The sequence below is a fragment of the Aquarana catesbeiana genome, linkage group LG04 (genome assembly GCF_042186555.1).
Source record: "Aquarana catesbeiana isolate 2022-GZ linkage group LG04, ASM4218655v1, whole genome shotgun sequence".
Taxonomy (NCBI): Eukaryota; Metazoa; Chordata; class Amphibia; order Anura; family Ranidae; genus Aquarana; species Aquarana catesbeiana.
This window is the reverse complement of record NC_133327.1, coordinates 61,402,231-61,426,835: the sequence shown is the minus strand read 5'-3', so window position 1 is coordinate 61,426,835 and position 24,605 is coordinate 61,402,231. Positions and strand designations below refer to the sequence as shown.

Below are 24,605 nucleotides of genomic sequence, written 5' to 3'. Positions count from 1 at the left end.
GCGATTTCTCACGTGAAAATTGCGGCAAAACTGTACCACGTTTAGGTGCCATTAAAAATGAATGACACCTGAACACTCGGGGTGTGTTTTGACACTATTGCAGTGTGATTGTGATTTGGGCCTAGCACCTGACAGGAGTTCTAATCTTTCCCTACCCTATGCAAAACAAAACAAAAAAAAGTTAAGGTGCCATTGAAAATGAATGGCACCCGAACACTCGTGGTGCATTTTGCTACTATTGCAGTGATTCTGCCCAAGATCCCAACGCCAGATGTGAAGGGGGCCTCACTGCATTTGGAGGCTCCGTTGGAGAGATTCCTTTACTTCCTGTCTGCTAAAAAGGGTAGTCCCCAGGACAGTAAATCTTAGTTATCATTTGTGGTCAGGAGGGGAAGTAAAAATAGGCAGTTGGGTTTCAGTTTTACCTACCTTGATGCCCCGCAGTCAGACCAAGTAGCACACATGCCGCTGGCCACAATGCTTTGCAAAGCAGCTAAAAAATATCTCCCCAGTTACCTTTGGCAGGCCATTCAAGTTCATGGGACCATACTGTGCTCATTATTGCGGCATAGTATTCCCATTCAAAAACCTAATTTGGCTGTAAAAAAAAAAAAAAAAAAACATTCAGGAGGTGGGAGTATCACTTCCTCAATGCCTGTCACGGCAATTCTGCCAAATTGCCAAGTGTGAACAGGGCTTTAATTTTACAGCTGAGTTATTTGAATGATTTATTAAGATATACAGTATATATTTATACATTTTACGAATGGTGCATAGGAAATGTACGTTCAACCATTTTCCAATACACCATTCACTTGAAAAACCATGTCTGATTATTGTTTAAATATTAATAATAATGTTTTAGAACTAGCGGGTGGCTATTTTTCTGAATTAAAGACTTTAACATTTTATTTTTATTAGTAAGTGCATTATTTACTTTCATTTTTACATTCATAAAACTGTAGTCCTGTAAGTTCTCACGAGATTACAGCCTGTATTCACAGTTCTCCTGTGTGCTCAGCGTTTGTAGATCGCTTCTCTTCTCCTCAAGAGAAGCGATCTACAATTCTTCATAAACCGACACTCAATGGAGAAATTGTTACTCTGACAATGCCGGCGATCTTAACAACAGGGATTTCCCAGTGCTTAAGACTCCTTTCACACTGAAGAAGTTTTCAGGCCTCGTAAAGCGGCTGAAAACTGCCTCCCATTCTCTGCAATGGGTGCTTTCACACCCGGGCAGTGCACTTTCGGGACGTTAGGAAAAATCCTGCAAGCAGAATCTTTGGGGCAGGTTGCAAAAGCGGGGCTTAAACAGTGGTAAAGCGCAGCTAAAACGAGCGGTGCTTTACCGCAGCCCCAGTGGAAAGGGGTCTAATAAATGTACACCAAAGTGAGGAGAAATCTCCTAAACAAAGCCATGGATAGAATTAAACAGGAAGTAAACCTTGGCGGGTTTTACTTCCACTTTATTTCCCTGCAAAGGTAAAGCATAATGGGCGACTATGCATCGCATAGTCGCCCATTATTTGTCACTTACCTGAAACCAAAGCCTGCGATGTCACCGCTGTCCCCACTAGCAGCGAGCGTCCATCTTCACCCCTCTTTCTTCCGGGGCCGCAAACTCCGGCTCTGCGACTGTCCGGAGTCGCGTGATGTCACTCCTATGCATGCGCGCGGGAGCCACCAGTCGCGGCATGACCCCTATTAGAAACGGCACGTTTTGCCCTTTCTAAAGTGCGCTTGTGCCATTTTTGTAAATATCTCCTAAACCATGGAGGTTTAGGAGATATTTCCAGCACCTACAGGTAAGCCTTAATATAGGCTTATCTGTAGGTAAAAGTGGTTGTACAGGGTGTACAACCACTTTAAAAGCAATACAAATGTTGCACTGTGTTACTAAATTAAATGTGTGTTATTTATATGTATTGCAATACAAAGGATCATAATATTATTAATGTGACATGTGTACCAACATCACATATCCAGTTACAATTGAAAAAATGGAAATATGAAAATTCAGAGGGTGACACTACTATTCCAAAGTGACACACAAAATAAAAAATACCAACTAAGAAATCAATGAACATAGATCCTGATGGAAGTCCACCACCTACTGTATATGCAAATGTCCAGATGAAACAAGTAGTTATGTGTAGGAGGCTTGTGAATGACAATAAACAGCCTTGTGAATTCAACACCACCACCAACTGCAGCCTCTTACCAAGCGATGAGACCCCAAATTATAGGTGGTCTTATAACAGCATGCTATCAGTAATAATCCACCCACAGCCTTGGAATCATATGGAATATCACAGCAACAGGTTGTTCAATGGCACTCAGGAACTCCAGGGTACACCAGCAGAAATTCACTGTTTGCACCTCCGCTCCACCTTGTACATTAACCAGTTCCCGCCCATAGCAAAATGATGGCCGGGCAGGACTTTCGTAGATCCAGGTGGTTGTCATATGATGTCCCTGGATCGGGGACCTGATGCACGTGGCTGCGATGTCTGCCGGCCACCTGCGATCGCGGGCACGAGAGACAGAACGGGGATCTGTCAATGTAAACAGACAGAATCCCATTCTGATAGGGGAGGAGAGACAGATCTGCTGTATCTAGTGATTAGGAACAGTGATATGTCTCCTCCTCCAGTCAGTCCCACCCCCCCTACAGTTAGAAACACACGCGAGGGAACACATTTACCCCTTGATCGCCCCCTAGTGTTAACCCCTTCCCTGCCAGTTACATTTACATAGTAATCAGCGCATTTTTATAGCACTGATAGCTGTATAGATGTCAATGGTCCCAAAAAAGTGTCAAAAGTGTCCGATCTGTCTGCCGCAATGTCGCAGTCCCACTAAAAATCGCAGATCGTTGCCTATCTATCCCCTATTGTGTAGACGCTATAACTTTTGCACAAACCAATTAATATAAGCTTATTGCAATTTTTTTTTTTTTTTTACCAACAATATGTAGAAGAATATATATCAGCCTAAACTGAGGAAGCTATTTTTTTTTTTTTACATTTTTTGGGGGGATATTTATCATAACAAAAAGTTAAAATTATTGTTTTTTTTTTCAAAATTGTCGCTCTGTTTTTGTTTATAGCGCAAAAAATAAAAATTGCTGAGGCGATCAAATACCAGCAAAAGAAAGCTCTATTAGTGGGAAAAAAAAGGACGTCAATTTTGTTTGGGTACAACGTCGCACGACGGCGCAATTGTCAGTTAAAGCGATGCTGTAACCTAAAAATAGCCTGGTCATTAAGGGGGAACATCTTCTGGTCTGTAAGTGGTTCTATTGCTCTGTTCACAGCGTGTTAGAAAAAAAATTGTGAGCAAAAAGAAAAAAAATGAAATACATTTTTTTTTTTTTTTTTTTTAGTACTGACACCAGTCAGTGTCCCTGATCATCAGTTATATGATGATGCTGTACTGCATGGTGACAGTATGTAAAAAATTGTAAAAAAAAAATTAAAAAAAAAAAATTGTGGATTTTTTTTTAATTTCTTTATTTTTTAAAAAAGTTTGACAAAAAAATTACAACTTCAAAAAAATCACCATGCCTCTTACAAATACCTTAGACCGTCTTTCCAAAAGGGGGTCATTTGGGTATTTGTATTGTCCCGACGTTTATGGGCCTCAAGAAATGAGAGGTCGTCAGTACATCAGGATTGATCAATTTTCAGATATATACACCATAGTTTGTGGACTCTATAACTTTGACACAGACTAAATAATGTACACTGATTTGGGTTATTTTCACCAAAGAAATGTAGCAGACTACATTTTGGCTATTACTTATGATAACCATTTATTTGCAAAATTTTATAACAGAAACAAAGAAAAAGCATTGTTTTTTTTTGTTTATTTAGCAAAAAAATAAAAAACCCAGTGGTGATTAAATACCACCAAACAAAAGCTCTAGTTGTGTGAACAAAATGATAAAAATTTTGTTTGGGTACAGTATTGCATGATCACGCAATTGTCATTCGAAGTGCGACAGGGCTGAAAGCTGAAAATTGGCCTGGGTATGAAGGGGGTAAAAGTGTCCAGTATAGAAGCGGTTAAGCCATCTAAGAGATAAGCAAGCATTTCATAGTGCAACCCTCAGACTTATTGTAATAAGTATTTGTGCATCTACTTACATAGGTACAAGGATACATCACATGTAAATACAACCTCTACCACTGCTAACTACACATAACTACTTATTTTATTTGGACATTTGCATATAGGTGGTGTACTTCCATCAGTATCTATGTTTATTGATTTCTTAATTGGTATTTTTTATTTTTGTGTCACTTTGGAATAGTAGTGTCACCCTCTAAATTTTCATATTTTCATTTTTTCTTTTCCAATAATTTTTCCAGTAAAAAGTAAAACTCAACAGGTACATTGACTACAAATAATATACATTAGTTGTGTATCAGAATACATTTCTTAACATAAAAAAACAACATATTATCAATAGTTCAGACTAATACACAATGAAGATATACCCTCTCCTGTCCAATCATGTTTCATCTCTCCCACCAATAGCTTGTCACAGGGGTTGGAGGGGTGGGGATGATGCTGTGGTGTTCTGGAAAATAATCAACCCCTCTACTAGGGCCCTATGAATGGGGGGCCAGAGGGGACAAACGGTGTCCCTGTCATCCTCATCCCACAGCACAACCCCAGGGTATAGAAATGGGCTCATAGTATACCATATAATACCGCACATGGCCAAATGGCCTTAGAGAACAAAGAAAATAGGAAGAAATAAAGGTAGGTAGCAAAACAAAAGGGGAGTAGGTGAACAAAGCAAAGACAGAAGTGCACTCTATCCTGCCATGGAGAGCAGTAGTGTAAATGTCCTAAGGGGCTTCCAAGAGATAATTTATCCATGGGTCGCAGATTTTATCAAAAAAGGCAATCCTATCATTTAAGACTGCAGAAAGGCGTTCATTTACCATGATCCAGGACAGTTTAGACTTTACTAGACTGAACTAGATTGTAGGGGATTTCCATGTTCTGGAGATGGCAATTCTAGCCGCCAGGAAGATAAATGTTAAAATCCATCTTTTATGTCCCGTTGCCCCCTCCACCGGACACCCCAGCAGTGCCTGTAATGTTGATTTGATAAGGTTCACCTAGGTAAGCGAGTAGATAAAATTATAGATACAGATCCAAAATCTCCTCACTTTTGAGCAGGTTCACCAGGTGTGGAACATCATGCCCTCCAGTCCACAGCCTCTTAAAGCGGAGGTCCACCTACATCAACCTAAAAAAAAAAAATATTAAAAGCCAGCAGCTACTAATACTGCAGCTGCTGACTTTTAATACATGGCCACTTACCTGTCCCAGGGTCCAGCGATGTCGGCAGCCAACGCCGATAACCCGCTCGGTTCTCGGCAGCTGCCGCGGCCATCCTAGGTGAGGGAATCAGGAAGTGAAGCGTTGCGGCTTCACTTCCCGGTTCCCTACTGCGCATGCGCGAGTCGCGCTGCGCATCGTAACTGGTCCCCGCTATCTCCTGGGACCTGTGTGTTTCCCAGGAGACAGCGCGGAGGGACAGGAAGAGGCATAGACTCCTGTGGGAGTCTATGCCGGAAGTGGATGCAAATACCTGTCTTAGACAGGTATCTGCACCCCCCTCCCCCCTGAAAGGTGCCAAATGTGACACCGGAGGGGGGGAGGGTTCAGAAAAGCGGAAGTTCCATTTTTGTGCGGAACTCCGCTTTAAGCCCAGGAGGAGGCCCCTGGAAGACCAGATGTCACTCTCACTGGCACCATGTACCATCTTAGAAATACTTTTTTAGTTTGCTTCAATCAATAAGGTGTTAATAAGCATTTTAGACACATGTTGTGCCAACTTACACCAATCCTCTACTTCCAAAGTCTCATTGATATCATATTCCCATTTGTTCATATAGAACTGATTAGAGGAGGCTGTATTCAACATAATATACATTTTAGAAATGTAACTAGTGTGTTTGTCAAAGTTTTTACATAAATATTCCATCGCTGTGGAGGACGTTAGGTCAGAAGTTCTATGTAAGATAGCTAGGAAGTGCGCTGTCTGGGTGATTAACGAAAGGGTTCTGAATTGGGTAGGTGATATTTTTCTTGCAGGGATGGTTTTGACAGGACACCTCTGTGGTCACAGAAATCTGCAGTTCGTAATAAACCTTTATTGGTACACCAGGTAAAAACTTGAGGATGGAGTCCTGGGGTGAAGGTAGGGTTGCCCAATAGTGGGACCATGGGGGCATAAGGAGACTTGAAGATCTGTATTGTCTTCAGCCGATCCCATAAATTTAATGAAAATGACAGGGTGGGGCACAGTATAGTCGGTCTGTTCTTGGCTCATAGCCACATCAGATGACTGATCTTCCTAGTTGGACAAAGAGATGATTCAAGAGTCATCCAAAGTGGGCGCGACTGTCACATATGAAAACGAAACAGCTGGGACAATTGAGCAGCTTGGTAGTATTCAGTTAAATCTAGTACACCCAGTTCCCCCCTTATTGTACAAGTGCGTTTGTTCACCCTGGGTCTCTTATCTCCCCACGTGTATCTCAGTATCTTTCTTTGAAACAGCCTTAAAGCATTTGTTAACCCAAACCAAAAAAAAACAGATCCTGTTCCCTAAAAGCATGTTATACAGCACAGAGCTTGTGCTGTGTAATTTGACCCCCTGTATCACCTAAAAGACCTGGCTGATCCTGCCTGGCTACACCCTACCCCCTGTACACTGACCACGATAATCAGGGCTTCTGAGCCCTGACACCATGGTCAGAGTACGTGCCTCTGTCATCCACAGCTCTGCTCTCCTATGTCTGTGTCTCCTCTGCCCCCCCCCCCCCCCTCCCTGCCTGTCTGCTCGTAGCAGTGATTGCCTCCCCCCACTCCTGCTGCTCTCAGAACTTCTATTAAATCCTGTAATCCCCTCTGTACCATAATAATTAGTGTCCCCGTGTCTGTGTAATGTAAAAAATCTTCCGATCTGTACCTATATAAGCATGGCTCCTGACGCTCAGCTGACTGTTGGCTCTCTCTCCCATCTCTCCCCCTCCTCCCCGGCTGACATCAGCGGGAGTGCTCGGCCTCACCCACTGGATCTGTGAGTCAGAGAGAGAAGATAGCTGACAAGTCAGTTGGTGCTGGGAGTGAAACTTATATAGGTACAGATCGGCAGATTTTTTACATTTCACAGAGACAGGGACATTTGTTTTTACAGAGGGGATTACAGGATATAGTAGAAGTGGGTTAACACCCACTTTAAGTCCGACATATTGATTGAGACTATTGGTCCTAAAACAGATATAATAGCCTAGGCAGGACATTCATTTTTATCGAGTACAATCGACCAAACCACGATGAGGGATTATTGGACAACCTATTAAGATCTTCTGACACTTTTTGATAGTGTGGAAAATTCGTGGTGGAAAATTATTTTGGTGCAGCGTGGACAGGGGCGTACCAAGCGGTTGGTGAGACCGGTGCCCTCCAGGGGTGCAGGCCGAGTGGGGGTGCAAATTGGCAGGCCGTGGCACCGGGCGCAACATGGGGGGGCGAAATCCCGCACCAGTTTATGTTACTGTGTGTCCCCTGCGATCCGGCTGCCATGTTGCGGCAGCTGGTGCCCTGTGATTGGGCGGTGGCCATGTGCTGCGGCGGGGCTGGCCAGTCCTTGAACGTGGGCGGTGCATGCGCAAAGGCTGCTCCTGGAGTCCTGCCCGTGCTTCTGTAAGCTGCCGTCGTCTTCTCCTCCACCCTTCCTCCTGACTGCGCCAGATCTGGAAGTGCAGTGGGACTTCATCTGGAATTATTCCCTGTCGGCAGTGTGACAGCATACAGTGAGTGATTGATGGAGAACAAAAAAGAGGTGAGTGTGTGTGAGCCTGTGAGGGAGCCATCTCAGATGGGAGCAGCTGCAGGTCAGCAGCAGTTAGGGAGAGCATGTAAGGGGTTAAATGATGAATCCTACTAGGTATTTGGCATGTCGAATGCCCTGGGGAATGGAGTGGGTCTGTGGGTGCTGCATTCATGGCAATACGGTGGGTGCTGTATTCATGGCAATACGGTGGGTGCTGCATTCATGGCAATACGGTGGGCGCTGCATTCATTGCAATACGGTGGGTGCTGCATTCATGGCAATACTGTGGGTGCTGCATTCATGGCAATACTGTGGGTGCTACATTCATGGCAATGGAGTGGGTGCTGCATTCATGGCAATGGATTGGGCACTGCATTCATGGCACTGGAGTGGGTGCTGCATTTATGGCAATGGAGTGGGCGCTGCATTTATGGCAATAGAGTGGACGCTGCATTCATGGCAATGGAGTGGACGCTGCATTCATGGCAATGGAGTGGACGCTGCATTCATGGCAATGGAGTGGGAGCTGCATTCATGGCAATGGAGTGGGCGCTGCATTCATGGCAATGGAGTGGGCAATGGCATTCATGGCAATGGAGTGGGTGCCGAATTCATGGCAATGGAGTGGGTGCTGCATTCATGGCAATACGGTGGGTGCTGCATTCAAAATGAAATTAACATAAGGGGGTAATTGCTGTAAAAAAACAAACAACTGAAATTCTAACTCTTTAATGAAAGGGGGGGGGGGGGCGCCGATACAGATTCTCGCCAAGGGCGCTGGAGACCCTAGGTACAGAAAGGGAAAATACCCAAGTAGGGAAGAGCATCCGATTGTGGGCCTCCAAGAATATATAGTATTTGGCGCTAGGGATTTTGAGTGATTAACCGAGATAGAAATAAAGTGTCGTAACACCATGTATAAATTAGGTATCGAGGTGATTATATTTTAATTTTTCCAATTGTAATTGGATATATGATGTTGGCATGTCACATTAATAATAATATGATCCTTTGTATTGTGATACATATAAATAAGACACATTTAATTTATAAGAACAATAAAAAGAGCGATTATGGGACTTTAAATGAGGTGTATGTCTCTACAAATATGGAATGTCAACTTATTGGTAGTAACCAATCCCCAAAGGGTAGTCCCTGTCATGAACAAAATAATATTTCTTGTGTACAATATAGGCACGATATAAACATATTCGATGCACAATAGTCACATATTTAATGTTTATACATAAAAGGACATGATTGGTACAAACAACAATAATGAAGAATTAATGTACAGATTTGATAATAATAAATATTTATAAACAACATAGTAAGATAATTCATAGTATTCAAGCACGCTGTAAACCTGGCACCCTTGAGTATGGACTCAACGCGTTTCATGGCGTTTAAAGCCAATCGTCAGGAGTAGGATGCTAAAAAATAAGTAAAAAATGGAAAGTAAATAAATAAATTAAATAAATTTGCCTACGTCAGAGATCTATATAGTAGGTTAGGCTCACTAGTTAGAAAGAAGATGTAATGATGGTACTAACCTGTAGCGTATCCAATGGGTGTATACCCATTGCTACTGTGTTAAGATGAACAAAGCCTGGGTATGTTTGTCTCACCCGGGGTTGAGGCGGGGATACCCAGCCCAGTGCAATCCCCCCAAACCCAGCGCCCATACGGATATGCAGGCTAGGTGGGGGGTGGAGGGGCCAGCCAGCCGAGGATAGGAGGATAGACCACACATAGGGGGACCAAGGTGGGGAGTTAGAGGGCCCAGGATAAGGTATGGTTACTGTATATTAGGTAAATCCAGGAACGAAGTGTCCATTAGAATCCTACAATACATACAAGAAAGGGGCTAAGTATATATAATTACATGTATTGTATACATATTTAGTAACACGGCACAACATTTGTATTCCTTTTCATTTTGGTTCAGCATGGTATTATGTGTTGTTTGTGACTGCAGCTGTGGGGGATTTAGATTTTTGCTTGATGCTGAGCACCAAGCGCAGCTTTTATATCATATACCATTTATACCCTGGATAGCAATAAAACCTGACAGGGGGTCTAACCTTTCCCTATTTCATCCAAGGCTAAAAATGGGGTTATAGATACACTTTATTTGAGATATTTAGAAGTATATAATACTGTACTGTATAAACTGCTAAATATAGTTCAAAAATGCATTTTTACTGTTTTAACTTCAAAAAGGTTTGTAAATATGTTCAGCCGGTCCTGTGATTTACACACATTTGCAACTCTGAAGGCAGGCAACATACACATTTCCTGGTTTAGCAATCTACTTTCAGCCTGCTCACTGGACAGTAAATCAGCATCCAACTAGGAGGTAAGTGATCCAGAAAGCTGTAAAGCTGAACCAGGAAGCAGTATTGTGATCCTTTCAGCTTTCAATGTGACAGAGTAACAGTGTAAATCACAAGAGTATAGTTATTATCATAGAGGATTCATATAGCCCCAATAGTTTGCTCATCACTTTACAATATAATGGAAACAGTACAGCTATAATACAATTCAGTACAAGAGGGTTAGGAAGGCCCTGCTCAAGTAGCTGAACAGAACTAAAAAGCCTTAGGCAGGTCAAATAGTGGCCATACACTGTATGTATTTTAAGTGCATATTTAGGTGTTTACCTGGAGTTTTGTTATAACAATAGTATTAATACCAGACTTTTTTTTTCTAGAACATTATCACGACAGTTGATATTATGGTGGACAGGCCCAGCGCTTGGGATAGGGTGGCTAATCAAAGTGTGACCCTTCTAAATGATGTAGAGACTTTTGCAAAACATCTAAACTTCAATGGCAATATCAGCTTTCAAAATAAATCCAAAAACAATAACATTCAGCTTTTTGGACAAACCATAGACAAAGCCACTGACTACAATGGGGGGTTTTCCTTGCTAAATTTAACAGGCGATGTGTTTATCGATACAAGCAAATGGCCGGGAAACTCTAGCAGGCTGATCACTGTCTCTTACGGTACAATTAAGGACATTTTGACAAAGCTAGTGAATACAAAAAAGGTTGTCAATGGGTTGGTTATGTCGACAGTTATTGATAATAACTCCATTACAGATATCAATAGCAGCACATTTAAAATAAGAATGTCCTTTTCTAAGAGTAATATGTCTTTGGTGAACCCAGAATGTGTTTGGTATGACTTGGTGCGGGATGTTTGGAATAGCAGCGGCTGTACCACCACAGATGAAAAAGGTCTGATAGTATGCTCATGTAACCACTTGACTTCCTTCTCGATCCTTATGGCACCAGTGGAAAATACATTTTTGGACTACATTACTTACAGCGGAGTTGCAATATCTCTTGCCTGCTTGGTGGTCACTCTGCTTATCGAGGCCTTAGTGTGGGCCTCAGTTATCAAAAACAAGACCTCCTACATACGTCACGTCTGCCTGGTCAATATTGCCGTTACACTTCTGGTAGCCGATATCTGGTTTATCATTGGTGCAGCACTAGAGCAGAATACAGGATCAGCTGCCTGCAAAGCCGCTGCCTTCTTTAGCTTCTTCTTCTACTTGTCTTTGTTTTTCTGGATGCTGACCACGGGACTTATTCTTTTTTATCGCATGGTTTACATCTTGCATGACATGAGTAGGAAGACCATGATGATCATAGCTTTTTTGTTGGGCTACGGATGTCCTCTTCTGATAACCATTGTCACTGTGGCTTCAACGGAACCCAGAGGTACATTTACAAGCAGCAAATTGTGCTGGCTTGACTATGACTCCAAGACATTTCTTGCCTTCGTGGTGCCCGCTTTATCTATTGTGTTTATCAATCTGTTGATCTTGATAGTGGTCATCTTCAAGTTGATGAGACCTACTGTTGGAGAAAAACCTGGGAGAGAGGACAGGAAAACGGTGATTGTAATTGCTAAAACTATGGCAGTCCTCACACCTCTTCTAGGAACCACATGGGGATTGGGGCTCGGACTTATATTTGATCCTACAAATTTGGTGGTCCATGCCTTATTTGCAGTACTCAACTCTTTTCAGGTAAGTATTGTATAAACTTCCAATATGTTTATTAAAAACATTTGCAGGGCAATTCATAAAACAGAGAACATGTAGCTTTACAGCACAATAAAAGGCTTGTAAAATAAAATAAATCATTGGCTTATATAAAAGAGCTTTTAAGGCATTCACAGATAGTTATGCAAAAGCTTCAGGAAGTTATCAAAAGAGAACATATTTGTACTAAAGAGTTAGTAATGTAACAAACAGGGGTGTTTCTAGACCTGGGCATGAGCCCAGGAAACTCTGCTTAAAGTGGGAGTAAACTCCCAAGCCTATAATAAAGCTTACCTATAGGTACTGTAAATATCTCCTAAACGGTGCATGTTTAGGAGATATTTACTTTAGATGCAGCCTGTGATGTCGTGGTGCATGCGCTTTGAAGTAATGGCATACCTGTGCCTTTCCTTCAAAGCCGTGCTGTAAACAGTGACTCCCGCACACATGCCATTCATACCACCAAACCCGGAAAGAACGCCGGGTGAAGATGGAAGCCCCTTCAGTGGTGACAGCGCGCCATTGGAGGGCTTTGTTTTCAGGTAAGTCAGTCATAATGTGCTAGTTTGCAATGCAGACTAGCGCATTATGACTTAAACTGCCTGGGGCCCAATTTCTTTTTACTTCCGCTTTAATGCTCCAGGTCTCCAGTGCAGTAGTTGTTGCTGTTAATGGTAAAACTGTGCAATTTGTTTATTAAAAAATTATCTTCAACCCTTATTTAGATTTTACATAATTATTAAAAGGATATAAGGATTATAAGGTTTGATAATCACTTGCATGTGGCATATAACAAATTCCAGTCTTTCAAATCCTCAGTGTATGCAAAGCAATATCAAATAAAAGAACCATGTGAACTATAAATGAAAAATGATAAACAGTGAACTATCTGGTGCTCTGTTGTATAATACTGTTTTGTACACTTAAGTGGGGTACGCGCTATAAGAAAATCGGCAAACAATCGTCCAGTTTTTCTGGTTGTTTCACACCAAATCGGAACTGATGAACGAAAATCCGTACGAAAATTCTCATACGACAAAGGCTTTTTTTTGTTTATTGTTTCTGATCATGCACAGTCTTTCTTTTCTGATTTTTCTTGTGCGAAAATCGTAAAAAAACGGTACACATTAAATGAAAATCGGTCGTTCTGTTCCCGTGCGTGAAAAATTTTGGAGTTTGTACCTTTGGAAATTTTCATACGAAAATTTGGAATCGGCTGTCGAAACTTGTGTACACACTATACGAAAATTGTACGAAAATTCTTTGGACGAAAATGTTCGTCCCATTTTCTTATATCGTGTACGAGCTATTAGTAGCTGAAAGAACGTATTGGGTCCATTTATACAATAAAAATCTTGGACGAATGCGACAAGCATTTGCTCATCAGTGACAAATTCTGACTGTAGTGTGCTTAAATTGGTTCTAAAGCCTTAAAACTTCTGTGCTGCAGCTCCTCCCAGACCCCCATTTTTCTTGCCTGATCCTGTTCAGCTATGTGGATGAGTGCAGCGGCCAGCCATTAGGTCCCGCTGCTGTCAATCAAATCCTGTGAAACGGTAGCAGGGGGTGGAGCCGAGTCCCTCTGTCTGTGTCAATGGACGCAGCAGCGGGACTCGAGAGCAAGCATGCAAGGGCACCCGACAAAGAGGAGTGGCCTGGAGCGCTGGCGGGGGACTCCAAAAGAAGAGGATTGGGCTGTTTTTTGCAAAAGTATTGCACAGAGCAGGTAAGTATAGCATGTTTGTTATTTAAAAAAAAAAAAAAAAGTTTTAGAACCACCACTTGCTGACCGCCCACAGTACATTTACATGACAATTTTGACGGTTAATACCAGGGTTATGGCAGCAGCTAGCTGCCATAACCCCAGTATCATTTTTTTCTTTGGTTGATTCAGCATCAGATGAAAGTGATTCCGGCAGCGAATCCGCCACAGGATCACTTTTTAGAGAGGTGCACCCCCCCCTCCTGCCGCTTTCCGGTTGTTTCTGGGTTTACCGTCGATATTCCCGGAAGCGATACGATCTGTTAGATTGATACCCAGGAAGCCGAGTGAAGGCAAGATGGCCCCCACTCTGCTTTATGCCCTTGACTGACCGGAGCGACCTCTGACGTCACTTACGGTTCTCGGGCTTAAAGAGGAACTGCAGTCTGTTCACATAATTTGTAATAAAAACATCTTTGCCATTCTGAAACTTCCCTCCAACCACTTTCCAAATTTTTTATATATATTGTGATTCTGTACTTGACAAATTTGCTGCAGAAATCTCCCTCCACTAAGTCTAGCTGCAGCCATTCTAACGGTGTGCAGCTGAAGCTGCCCCTGTTCACTTCCTGGATTTACACAGACACACAGAGGCACACCTCCAGCTTTTCAGTCCTGCAGCTTTCATTGGGCTAACCCCCCCCCCCCCCCCTCCCTTCCTGGAAAACTCTTTACAAGAGTGAGGGAGAGAGCTGTGCATGATGTCATAAGCCTAGGCTAATGACCAGACAAGAAACAGGAAGTGGGCTGTATAAGGTATTTACTGGCAGGAAAAAAAATGTTTTACTATCCAAAGTTAAAAAAACAAGGGCAGAAGGTTTAATAGATGGAAAGTTGAAAAAAAGACTGAAGGTCTTGTTTAAAGTGTAAAAAAAATATTTTTTTTTCTTTAGCTTTTAAAGGTAAATGAGAGATCTGGGGTCTCAATAAAGAGGACCTGTCATGCTTATTTCTATTACAAGGGATGTTCAAATTCCTTGTAATAGGAATAAAAGTTACCAAAAATAAAGAAATAAATAAAAGGACTGTGTAAAAATAAAAAAAATAAAAAGTAAAATAAATAAGGAAAAAGCAGAAGCGAACACGTACAGTCGCTCCCGCATATGTAAATGGTGTTCAAACCATTTGTGAGGTATTGCCGCGGTGATTAGAGTGAGAGCAATAATTCTAGCACAAGACCTCCTCTGTAAACAGGTAACCTGTAAAAAATTTTAAAGCGTCGTCTATGGAGATTTTTAAATACCGTAGTTTGTCGCCATTCTACGAGCGTGCGCAAATTTTAAAGCATGACATGATAGGTATCTATTTACTCGGCATAACATCATCTTTCACATTGTACAAAAAAAAAAAAAGGGCTAAATTACATTTTTTTTTATTCATTTAGGTGTATTTTTTCCAAAAAATTGGGTTTGAAAGATAGCTGCACAAATACAGTGTGACATAAAATATTGCAACAATCGCCATTTTAATCTCTAGAGTCTCTGCTAAAAAATATTTATAATGTTTGGGGTTTCTAAGTAATTTTCTAGAAAAAAATACTAATTTAAACTTGTAAACAAAAAGTTCCAGAAAAAGCTTGGAGCATGTTACATGTTACACCCTAAATACAGGTGTAACGTATAGCATGCTCCAAAGGTCAACTTAGGTTTCAAAGCAGTATTAAACCCAAAAGCAAACATTTATTATTCTGCAGCTTACCAATTTTTAGATGTGATGGCTGTATTAGTTTCCTTTTTTAGTCTTTCTTTCCCTTATTTTCATCTGGCAATCTGTCCCCTAAGTCTATTGTTTTTCAAAATAACAAGCCCTTTTGGCAGATGTAGCAGTTACAGACATGAGACAAACCATTTACCACTGACAGGTGTCAGCTTTTATTTATGTAAAACCTTTATCCCAAAAGGAAAAAAAAAGTTTGCTGTAGCTGATTATAAATGGTTAGCTGGAGTTCAGCTGCTGTTTGTTAGTGTATCTAAATCTGCAAATATATTTAGCACTCCCCTCCTCCCAGACTGACAATGCTGCTGTCCAAAGGTGCCCCCTGTACTCCTTCATCCAGAGTGTGGAGCAATCTAATACAGGAGGCACGTTACTGGCCAGATCACCAGGTGAAAACAGAGGGAAGAACCTGAAACGCATCTAATGATTGGTAAGCTGCAATATATTACATTTTCGGTTTTGTGTTTAATACCACTTTAAGATTAGACTGGTAAATTTGTGAACAAGAGCCAAGAGCTCCACCTGCTGGCTGGAAAAGCCAACTTTTCATATGAAGCATTATACTGCATATTTATCTGGCTTAGGACTAATTCACACTATGTGTGGTGACAGATGTTTTACTACATTGTAAAATTACTGCCACCGCAGGGACACACAGGAAGCAATTGTTTCCTATGTGTCCCATTCACACTGCAACACACTGCATTTTATCGCAGTGCACATTGCCAAATTCCATAGCAATGCACAGTAGCTCTGTGCATCGCACTACCAGACCTTGTCATGAATGAAGTGTACGTTTTAAACACTTCAAATAAAGTTGATACAAAACAAAACAAAAGGGAGCTGTATGGCGCACTAAATTGTGCACCTACCTACGCTACCTACCACAGCAGGGAACAGAGAGCTGCCAGAGTGTTAATTGTTAAGCCCCATACACACTATCAGATTTTCTGCTGGATTTTTCCTTCAGATTTACCAAAACCATGTAATATGAGGTCAAACCTTTGGCGTTTCAATGTGTATGCAATCAAGCAGGCCCTTGCACTAACTACATGGTTTTGGTAAATCTGAAGGAAAAACTCAGCAGAAAATCTGATAGTGTGTATGGGGCTTTACTGTGTGAATCCAACCTAAAACTAACTTTTTAAAAAATCTCAAGCTTTTTTTTTTTTTTTTTTTTAAGACCTGAACATAATAAATGCAATATATACAAACATTCTATATATTTGACTTGTTTTTTTTTTTGTTTTTTTTTTACCTGAAACACAAAATAAGGAATGCTGACTTGTATTGTTTTTGATCTAGGGTTTATTTATTTTGATATCAACTGTGCTGTTGGACCAAAAGGTAAGTGATATCATATTAACATACATAAGATCTCAGAGTTACCAGCATTTTACATCAAATCTGCAGTGAGAAAATATACTGTATACTATATGGCTAAAATTATTTGGACACCCCTCTAAATTATAGAGTTTCCAGTGAAGGGTACTGTTATCGCTACAGCATACAAAGACAGATTTGAGTTTAAGGCTGGGTTCACACTGGAGAACGCAGCGGCTCACAGCAGGAGTCCAGTGCATCCCCATTCACCATTTCAGGTCCGATTTCAGCCCAAATTTTTGGCTTAATTCGGACCTGACAAGGACCAAAAGACACACAGGACCCCTGTGGAAATGTGTGAACCAGCACCATAGAGAGCCGGTCACAATCTCCTGCTATGCGAATTGGATTCGGGAAAGCCGCATCCAATTCGCAATAGTTTGAACCCAGCCTTAAACCTTCAAAAGTGTAGGAAAGGCTCTGTTTTGTTCCCGCATAAAGTCATGGTTTGATTGGGCTGGTGTGGAAAAACTTGAGTGGCCTGCACAGAGCCCCTGGCTGGTCCGTACCCAAGTGGGGAAGCTTTTAGAAAGGACGGTGTCTCTGCGCTTTCCCTACTCGTCTGGAACCTTTCCCTGACACTAAGCATTGTCCCTGACAGATGTGTGACCCATCTCTACTTAGGCCACACGTGAAATTCACGCCAAACCAGGGAGCATGGGTCTTAAATTGATCTGCCTGACCCAAGATGGCCGCTAAAGTCACATGGGGTGCCAGCATCCAATCGGATGCCTACTCTCTGGAAACCATAGAGGAATTAGGTTGCTCTCAACTTCCTCCTCCACCTGCATTGCCGTTGCGGATGAGCACCACGTGCAGTGGAGAAAGTAGACTGCACCTGACTACAGGTAGATGTGCATTAAAAATAGATGGCACTCCAAGACCCAATAACACTAAATTCTTTTACTTAAGCTAGGGTATTTTAGAGACATCCTGTGACCTGGCGGATGTATCTAGGAGGAGATTTCTGCATTTCTCTAGTGCTTTATTTCACATAGACATCTTGCACCATGACATGTTCTGTTTAACCACCAGACATTACCAGCTGAACCAAGTCCATCAGCAGTAATAACCAGCAATATGTACAGCATTGCTGTGGGTTTTAAATTCATTCTCAGTTCTGCCTTCTTTGGTTGATAAAATTGTACAAAAATGTTAGCACATTCTTGCGCTGATGTATAATAATGCTCCACTCTACTTAGGTACGGAAGGCAGTACGTAGCAGCATATCTTCTTCCTACTGGAGAACTCTCAGGTCCAGGGTGCAGGTGAGTAAACCCCAAAATACATGTAAAGAGTGAACTAAAAAGTCAGGTGAAAACCCATGGTGTGGCCCTATAGTACATTAAAAAAATACTTTCAAACAATGCAATCTTCATTCTTTGTTCTGTAGTGCAATATGTCATATTATTACTAGGGTTATGTTCTGGGATGAGGACTTTGGTCCTTCTCTTTGCAATTTGTTGGCAGCAGTTCAGCATGTGCTAATAAAACAATGCATGCTTACAGATCTGCTAGTCATGTTATCTCAGAAACATTTCCTCCCCTTCCAAGTTAAGCACAAAGCTCTCAGCATTTGAAGCCTCGCAAGAATTTAGGGTCCTTGAGAAAAAGATAAAATTGGAAGTACACTTTGTCCATCTGATTGTAGGCCACTCCAAAAGAATGAAGGACCTGTAGAGACCAGAAAGTGGTATTGGTAACATTGACATACAACTATATTACATCTCTTATGTAACATGACTGTGTGCTTGGCTGCCTGCCTCCTTTTTGTCTTCCTCATGTCCTGAGACTGAGAGGTAGAGGAGCACCTTCACTAGTTAACCCATAAGCGTCCTGACCTTCCTGCTATTATCCAGCCTACTGGGATTCTCTAGCACAGTGGTCTCCAAACTGTGGCTGAATCCGGTCTTTTGCTTGCTTTTCTCTGTCCTTCGGGAAAATATTCCACCCACTGACACCAACAGTGAAGAACCATTCTTCTCACTGACACTATTCCTCCCACTAACACCAGCAATGGGGTATAATTCCTCCCACTGATATAAACAATTAGGCACTATTCCTCCCGCTAATACCAATGGTGGGGCACTATTCCTCCCACTAACACCAATGATGGTGGGGCACTATCCCTCCTTCTACTGACTACAGGCACTTTTTACTCCCACTGATGCTGCGGCATTTTCAATTTCCACTGGCCACTCCAGCCCCCCTGAAGTCTGAAGGACAGTAAACTGGCTCTTTGTTTAGAAAGTTTGGAGACCCCTGCTCTATCATAAGGACAGCTGGGTTCCCAGTATACATTGCCTGTCAGAAGACACCTGGCAAAGCACCCAGTTTGGCCTAACCAGTATCTCTGTAGCTGCACAATCCATATCTCATGAATATCGCAGGTATTGGACCCCATTGCAACCCATCATGCACCAGTCTGTTTCCAGGAGATGTCCTCATTTATGTGGTCAGCAATAATGGAATGTCCATGCCAAAGATGCCTTTGCTTTACTAAATAAAACATAACAATTCTTACAATCAGTTAATTTGGCCTTCCAGACAAAAGCAACACAATCTTGATAGAAGAGTATAGCGTGTTGCGAAACCTGATCGCTCTGGAGGACCATCCCTGAGTCCTGTCATTCCCAAAGCTATGATAGTAGTCTTAAAACATAAGTCCTTCATTTGTGACAGCCTGACTGCCTGCTCCCTGCTTTCCCCTATGCGGGAAGCACACTTTCTTGGCCTTCTGCTTACATGGTGAATCACTTGCCAGTTACTTCTGAGAATCCAAATCCTCCTTGAGTTACCAGAACCACAAGGGAGCACCTAAGAAAACATAATGCTTCACCCTGCATAGCTTCTGACTTTATTATCTACACCAGGAAGAGTTGCACAATCAACAATCCTGGGGGAATATTTATAAGGCCTCATTCACCTGGTTGTTTACAGATGTACCCTCCAGGATGCTCATGGAGATTCATGCAGGTCCGTGCAGCCATAAGCTTGTCTTTGATTTGAACAAGCTGCCTGCAAAGGTCTGCACGGGACACCTGTGAACCCCACATGGATCAAGATGGCCTTTTCACATGAGCATACAGATCAGTATATTTGTGGGAATGAGGCCTAAAGCAACCATTCACTGCAGGTGAACCTTCCTGGCGCAAGTGTTTTAAATGACAATAATTGATTCACCACCAGAGAATGTTTGTGCGGTGTGAAAGGTACGTAGGCAGTATGTACAGGAGAGGTTGTTAGCAGAGCCTGTATCATGAAGTCCAGGAACAGTGGAGGTGGGCTGGGGCTCGGGCAGGTCAAACTCTTGGTAACAAGGGTGAAACCAGGATCACGAGGGGGCACAGAGAAGAATTGTCAGGCTAACAAAGGTAATAGCAGGTTCTTGCTGCTAAGCACTGAATGGTTAACCAGTTTACTGGTTAATTTACTACAATTTACAATTTACTAGGTTACAATCACTTATTTTTGTACTATAAGTAGCAATTGCTTATACCTGTACATTGGAGTGTTTAAAAGAACTCATGGCCACATAATACAACCTCATTCTAGTTTTATTTAGTTTAAAAAAAAAACAATTAATTGTTTAAAATTGGTTAGCGTATCTTAATGCATCTAACTAGCAAACAATCACATTTGTATCTTTTGCCACAACTACAGCTAGCAGCACCTAGTACCTAACCTAGAACTGTGTAATGGTTTGGAATGTTCAAAATTATGAGAAAATCATTTTACATTCACAGACAACGTCTACAGATTCCTCGGGACAATCAAGGTCAAGGTCAAAGCCAAAGAAAAACCATGCCCAGAAAAAGCTTTACGGCAAAAGGGGTGTGTATGGGGTAATGCATGGTGTGAAAGCACTCCTGCCCTTTCGGTAGGGTTTGTAAGTCACTAGCTTGGGTGAAACCAAACCCCCCAGTCATTTCACTAGAACTCTGATGATGTGATATACTTTCTCAAAAGCATAGCATAGGCATAAAAAGCTGCTGTAAATATGACTCTTATCAGTTGGAATGTTGCTGGACATATGACTGAGCCCTTCTTGATTTATTGGAAAACAATAGGAACACAGAGACAGGAAATTACATCAGAACCATATGGTTCCACTAGGAAGAGCATCACCACCTAGTAGCACCAAATATATGAGAATGGTGTTTGTACCTATGTCTGTATAAACAGCATCCTAACACTTTACAACAACCTCGCGGTCTGGAGAGCCTCTCTGTATGACCTGCCCAATAGAACACAGCCTCTGGCTGAAGTCTTCCAAGCTGCACTGAGGCATACACCCTATGCATGCCTCCATCTACTAAAATGGGGATCTATCCTGCAAGCTGGGAGAGAATAGCAAGTTAGTTGATTCCTTCCAGTATTACATTAAGCAGTGTTCTTTCAGCAGCTAAAGTTTCATCTGATTCTTCTTTCCAGCAGTATCTTAGCAGCTCAGCTCCCCCTGCTTTCACATCTCAGCAGTAACTCCACAGCTTAGCTCCCTCTACCCTACCATACCAGCAGTAATTTAGCTAATTTACTTTCCCATCAGTAACTCAAAAGCTCAGTTCCTCTGCTCCCCATCCCAGCAGTAATTCAGCACCTTAGCATCCTCTGCTCCCCCTCCCAGTAGTAACTCAGCACCTCAGTTTTCTCTGCTCCCCCTCCCAGCAGTAACTCATCACCTTAGCATCCTCTGCTCCCCCTCCCAATAGTAACTCAGCATCTCAGCATCCTCTGCTCCCCTCCCAGCAGTAACTCCCAGTTTAAATTCCCTTGTCACTTGAAGTTTTAGTCCGGTGCTGTGTCCCAATATCTCAGTGTGAAGTTCTGTTACTAATGCTGATTAGCACTGCCCTATTGCCATGTACAGATGACTCACCTGCAGACCCTGTATTTATATGTAAATAGCGGCATTCATATGTTAAGAAAATGTTTGCCCAGGGTCCAAAAAATATTAAAGACGGTCCTGGGTATCACTCCGCATGTGACAAGCACAAGCACTACAGAGGAGGTATCGGCTTATGTGGCTCTTGCTCCCTACTCCAACTTTACAAGTAGTCCCTCTGCATTGCACTTTCATGCTCTGGGATGACGGGTCACCTGTCTGCGATCTACTGGTTGCTGACCCCGCTCTATGCAGTGCAGGCAGATCATAGATCGTGCTAGGGGCTTTATATAGCATCCTGACAATAGCAGACTGCCCTGGTAATGATGCTGAGCTCCCATATTTAAAAGAACTCAAATGAATAAAAGGGGTGGGCCAAGGACAATTAAGCTGGGGAGGAAAACACTAGAGATGTTAGATGTCCTTCAGCCTGGAACTCAGGTTGGCTCAATCTGACTTGCTGCACTTTCTAACACACACTGTGAAAAACTCACAGTGTGCATTAAATTCAAATTAAGCATTTTCAGTACAGGAGAGGAGCAGTGCAGTTCAGCTTCAACTAAGTTCATTTTGAGAGAATACAAGTTTGGTATGAGGTTTCTCCCTTTTTTGATGATTTATTTGATGCTTTAACATTCAAATTTTCTTCTTGTTTTAGCTACCTACGATTTGTTTGCAGCTGCAGATTCAAGTGAAGCTACGGGAAGTTCATACTCAGCGCTCACATAAAATATGGCTGTACAGAGTAACATTATGGAGACCAGGTCATGGAATCTTTTTACATTCAAGCAACCAAAAGTTTTTCAACCTTTCAATATGCGGAAGTCATATACACTGATATACTTTGTGATTGTGTAAATGGATGTATTTGAGCTGTTTTGGGTAAAGGGCTGTTAATATGCCAGTATGTAAAAAAACGAATGCATTACTTACACTTTAATTGTCTCAGTATTTTCCCACGAGCTCAGCATAGCACTTGAAGCTAAATTCAGCTATCTCCTGTAACATGTGCTTCATTGTTATGAAGATTTCTAACTGACTCACAGAATCAGATAAAATGTTTAGTGAGGCTGTTTCTCTTCTTATTATAACACTGAGACTGCTCAGGTGACAATAAGGAAAAAAATCATTTTACAGGTCAATTTAAAAAAAAATAAATAAAAAAATAAGTTTTCTAACAGTCCATTTGAAAAATGTTTCCGGAAGAGGATTTTTTTTTTTTTTTTGCAATAAAACTTTTTTTAAGATTTTTTTTAAGACCAGCCACAACTTCAGTCCCCCTCCTGTTTTCCCTTTTCTCTCCACCTAAGGCCCCACTGTATTTAGTTTTTTATACTTGCCATTTTTTCAGGACCGCATGTTGTAAGAATTGCTTGTTATTCGCAAAATCTTTGAAATGATGATTGTGCGACAAATTTCTGAATTATGTCTGAGTCAGCTTGAATCAAACCGTGTGTTTTACACACAAAAATAGGAAAATAAGTACAATAGTTGTACATTAATACAAAATAAATGTAACTTCAAATAAGTTCAAAGATATGAAAAAAGTTCTTTAAGACGTGACACCATGTGCTTCTGGATTTCAAAGATGGCCGATTAACCCTTTGTGTGCTGAAGAAAGTCTGTATGCTGTAGAAGTAGATGTAATGTAGATGGCAGGCAGGAAGATAAGAGACCTGGCTCCTTTCAGCTAAAGCCTTTTATAAACTTTTGCATTCTTTGTTTGAAAAACGCGCCCAAAAATATCCACTCCCAGAATATTCCTACTTCCACTCCCCTCTGAGGGTGGGGGCTAAAAGTAAGAATATGAGGAATATGAGACCAAAGATCTGGCTTAATTACGGTAACCTCAGACACAGGAAATAGGGGATGCCATTCAGACTGCCTTAGAATGCATCTGTCAAACAGAATATCGGTTAACATATGAAATACATTTATAAAACTATACAAACTTAGAATATCCATCACATGTCTTGACAGCTTCTTGAAATTGAGAACTCAGTTCAAATGTTACATCTGTTAATTATTAATTCGAAGTCTGCCATTCATACAATTATAATTATAGGGAATTCATTCTCTGAATAATGTATAATAAAGCCAAATTAAATTTTAGATATTCAGAATATAACACATGTGACGCACAGGGTTTTTTTTTTTTTTTTTTTTTTTTTAGATTCTCGGCACTGAGTAGTCCTCAATTTATTTTTTTTTTCAAATAACAATTTTTATTAATCATAAGAGCGGGTAAAAAGACATGAAGTTGACACTATAATACACAGACTTCAGCATAACAGACGGAGGAGGACAAAGCCCACCTGATCCTTATGTATCAAGGAGGGCAGTATCAGGTTTAGACGCATCGAGAGGAGCTTAGGCCTCAGTTTTTTTGATAACATTCAGGAACAGTTACCAAGGACTAAAAATAAAATTTTAGCTGGAAAGGGTGGATATCCTCTTTAGGCCTCTTTCACACTTGTGCAACTTGTCCCACGATTTGGGACTGCAAAGTAGCATAACAAGTCTTTCCCCATGATTACCAATGACAGCCATTCATATTAGCATGACTTCAAGTCGTGCCAACTTCAAAGTAGTCCCTGCACTACTTTCGTCTGACTTTGATCCTACTTCAGCCCATTGGATATCACTGAAGTCGGATCAAAGTCAGATCGCCTATTAACGGATTGATCTTGAAGGGCAACTCCACACCAAATTAAAAAAAAAAGGCATGGGTTCCCCCTCCAAGAGCATACCAGGCCCTTCGGTCTGGTATGGATTTTAAGGGGAACCCCCACGCCGAAAAAACGTTGTAGGGGTCCCCCCAAAATCCCTACTAGACCCTTATCCGAGCACACAGCCCGTCCCCACGCCCTTTCCTGACCTGCCGGGCTGTGTGCTCCGATAAGGGTCTGGTAGGGATTTTGGGGGACCCCCA

General features: G+C 41.6%; 1 protein-coding gene across 1 annotated transcript in view; it reads left to right on the top strand.

The window, feature by feature from the left end:
- LOC141139295 (adhesion G protein-coupled receptor F5-like) overlaps positions 1-23,201 on the top strand; it is a 134,399-nt gene extending 111,198 nt beyond the window's left edge. The window contains 5 exon segments of the mRNA XM_073625262.1: positions 10,581-11,912; positions 16,711-16,752; positions 17,991-18,056; positions 20,535-20,622; positions 22,332-23,201. Coding sequence (XP_073481363.1) covers positions 10,581-11,912; positions 16,711-16,752; positions 17,991-18,056; positions 20,535-20,622; positions 22,332-22,402 — 1,599 coding nt within the window. The 3' untranslated portion in view covers positions 22,403-23,201.
- Positions 23,202-24,605: the final 1,404 nt, after the last annotated feature.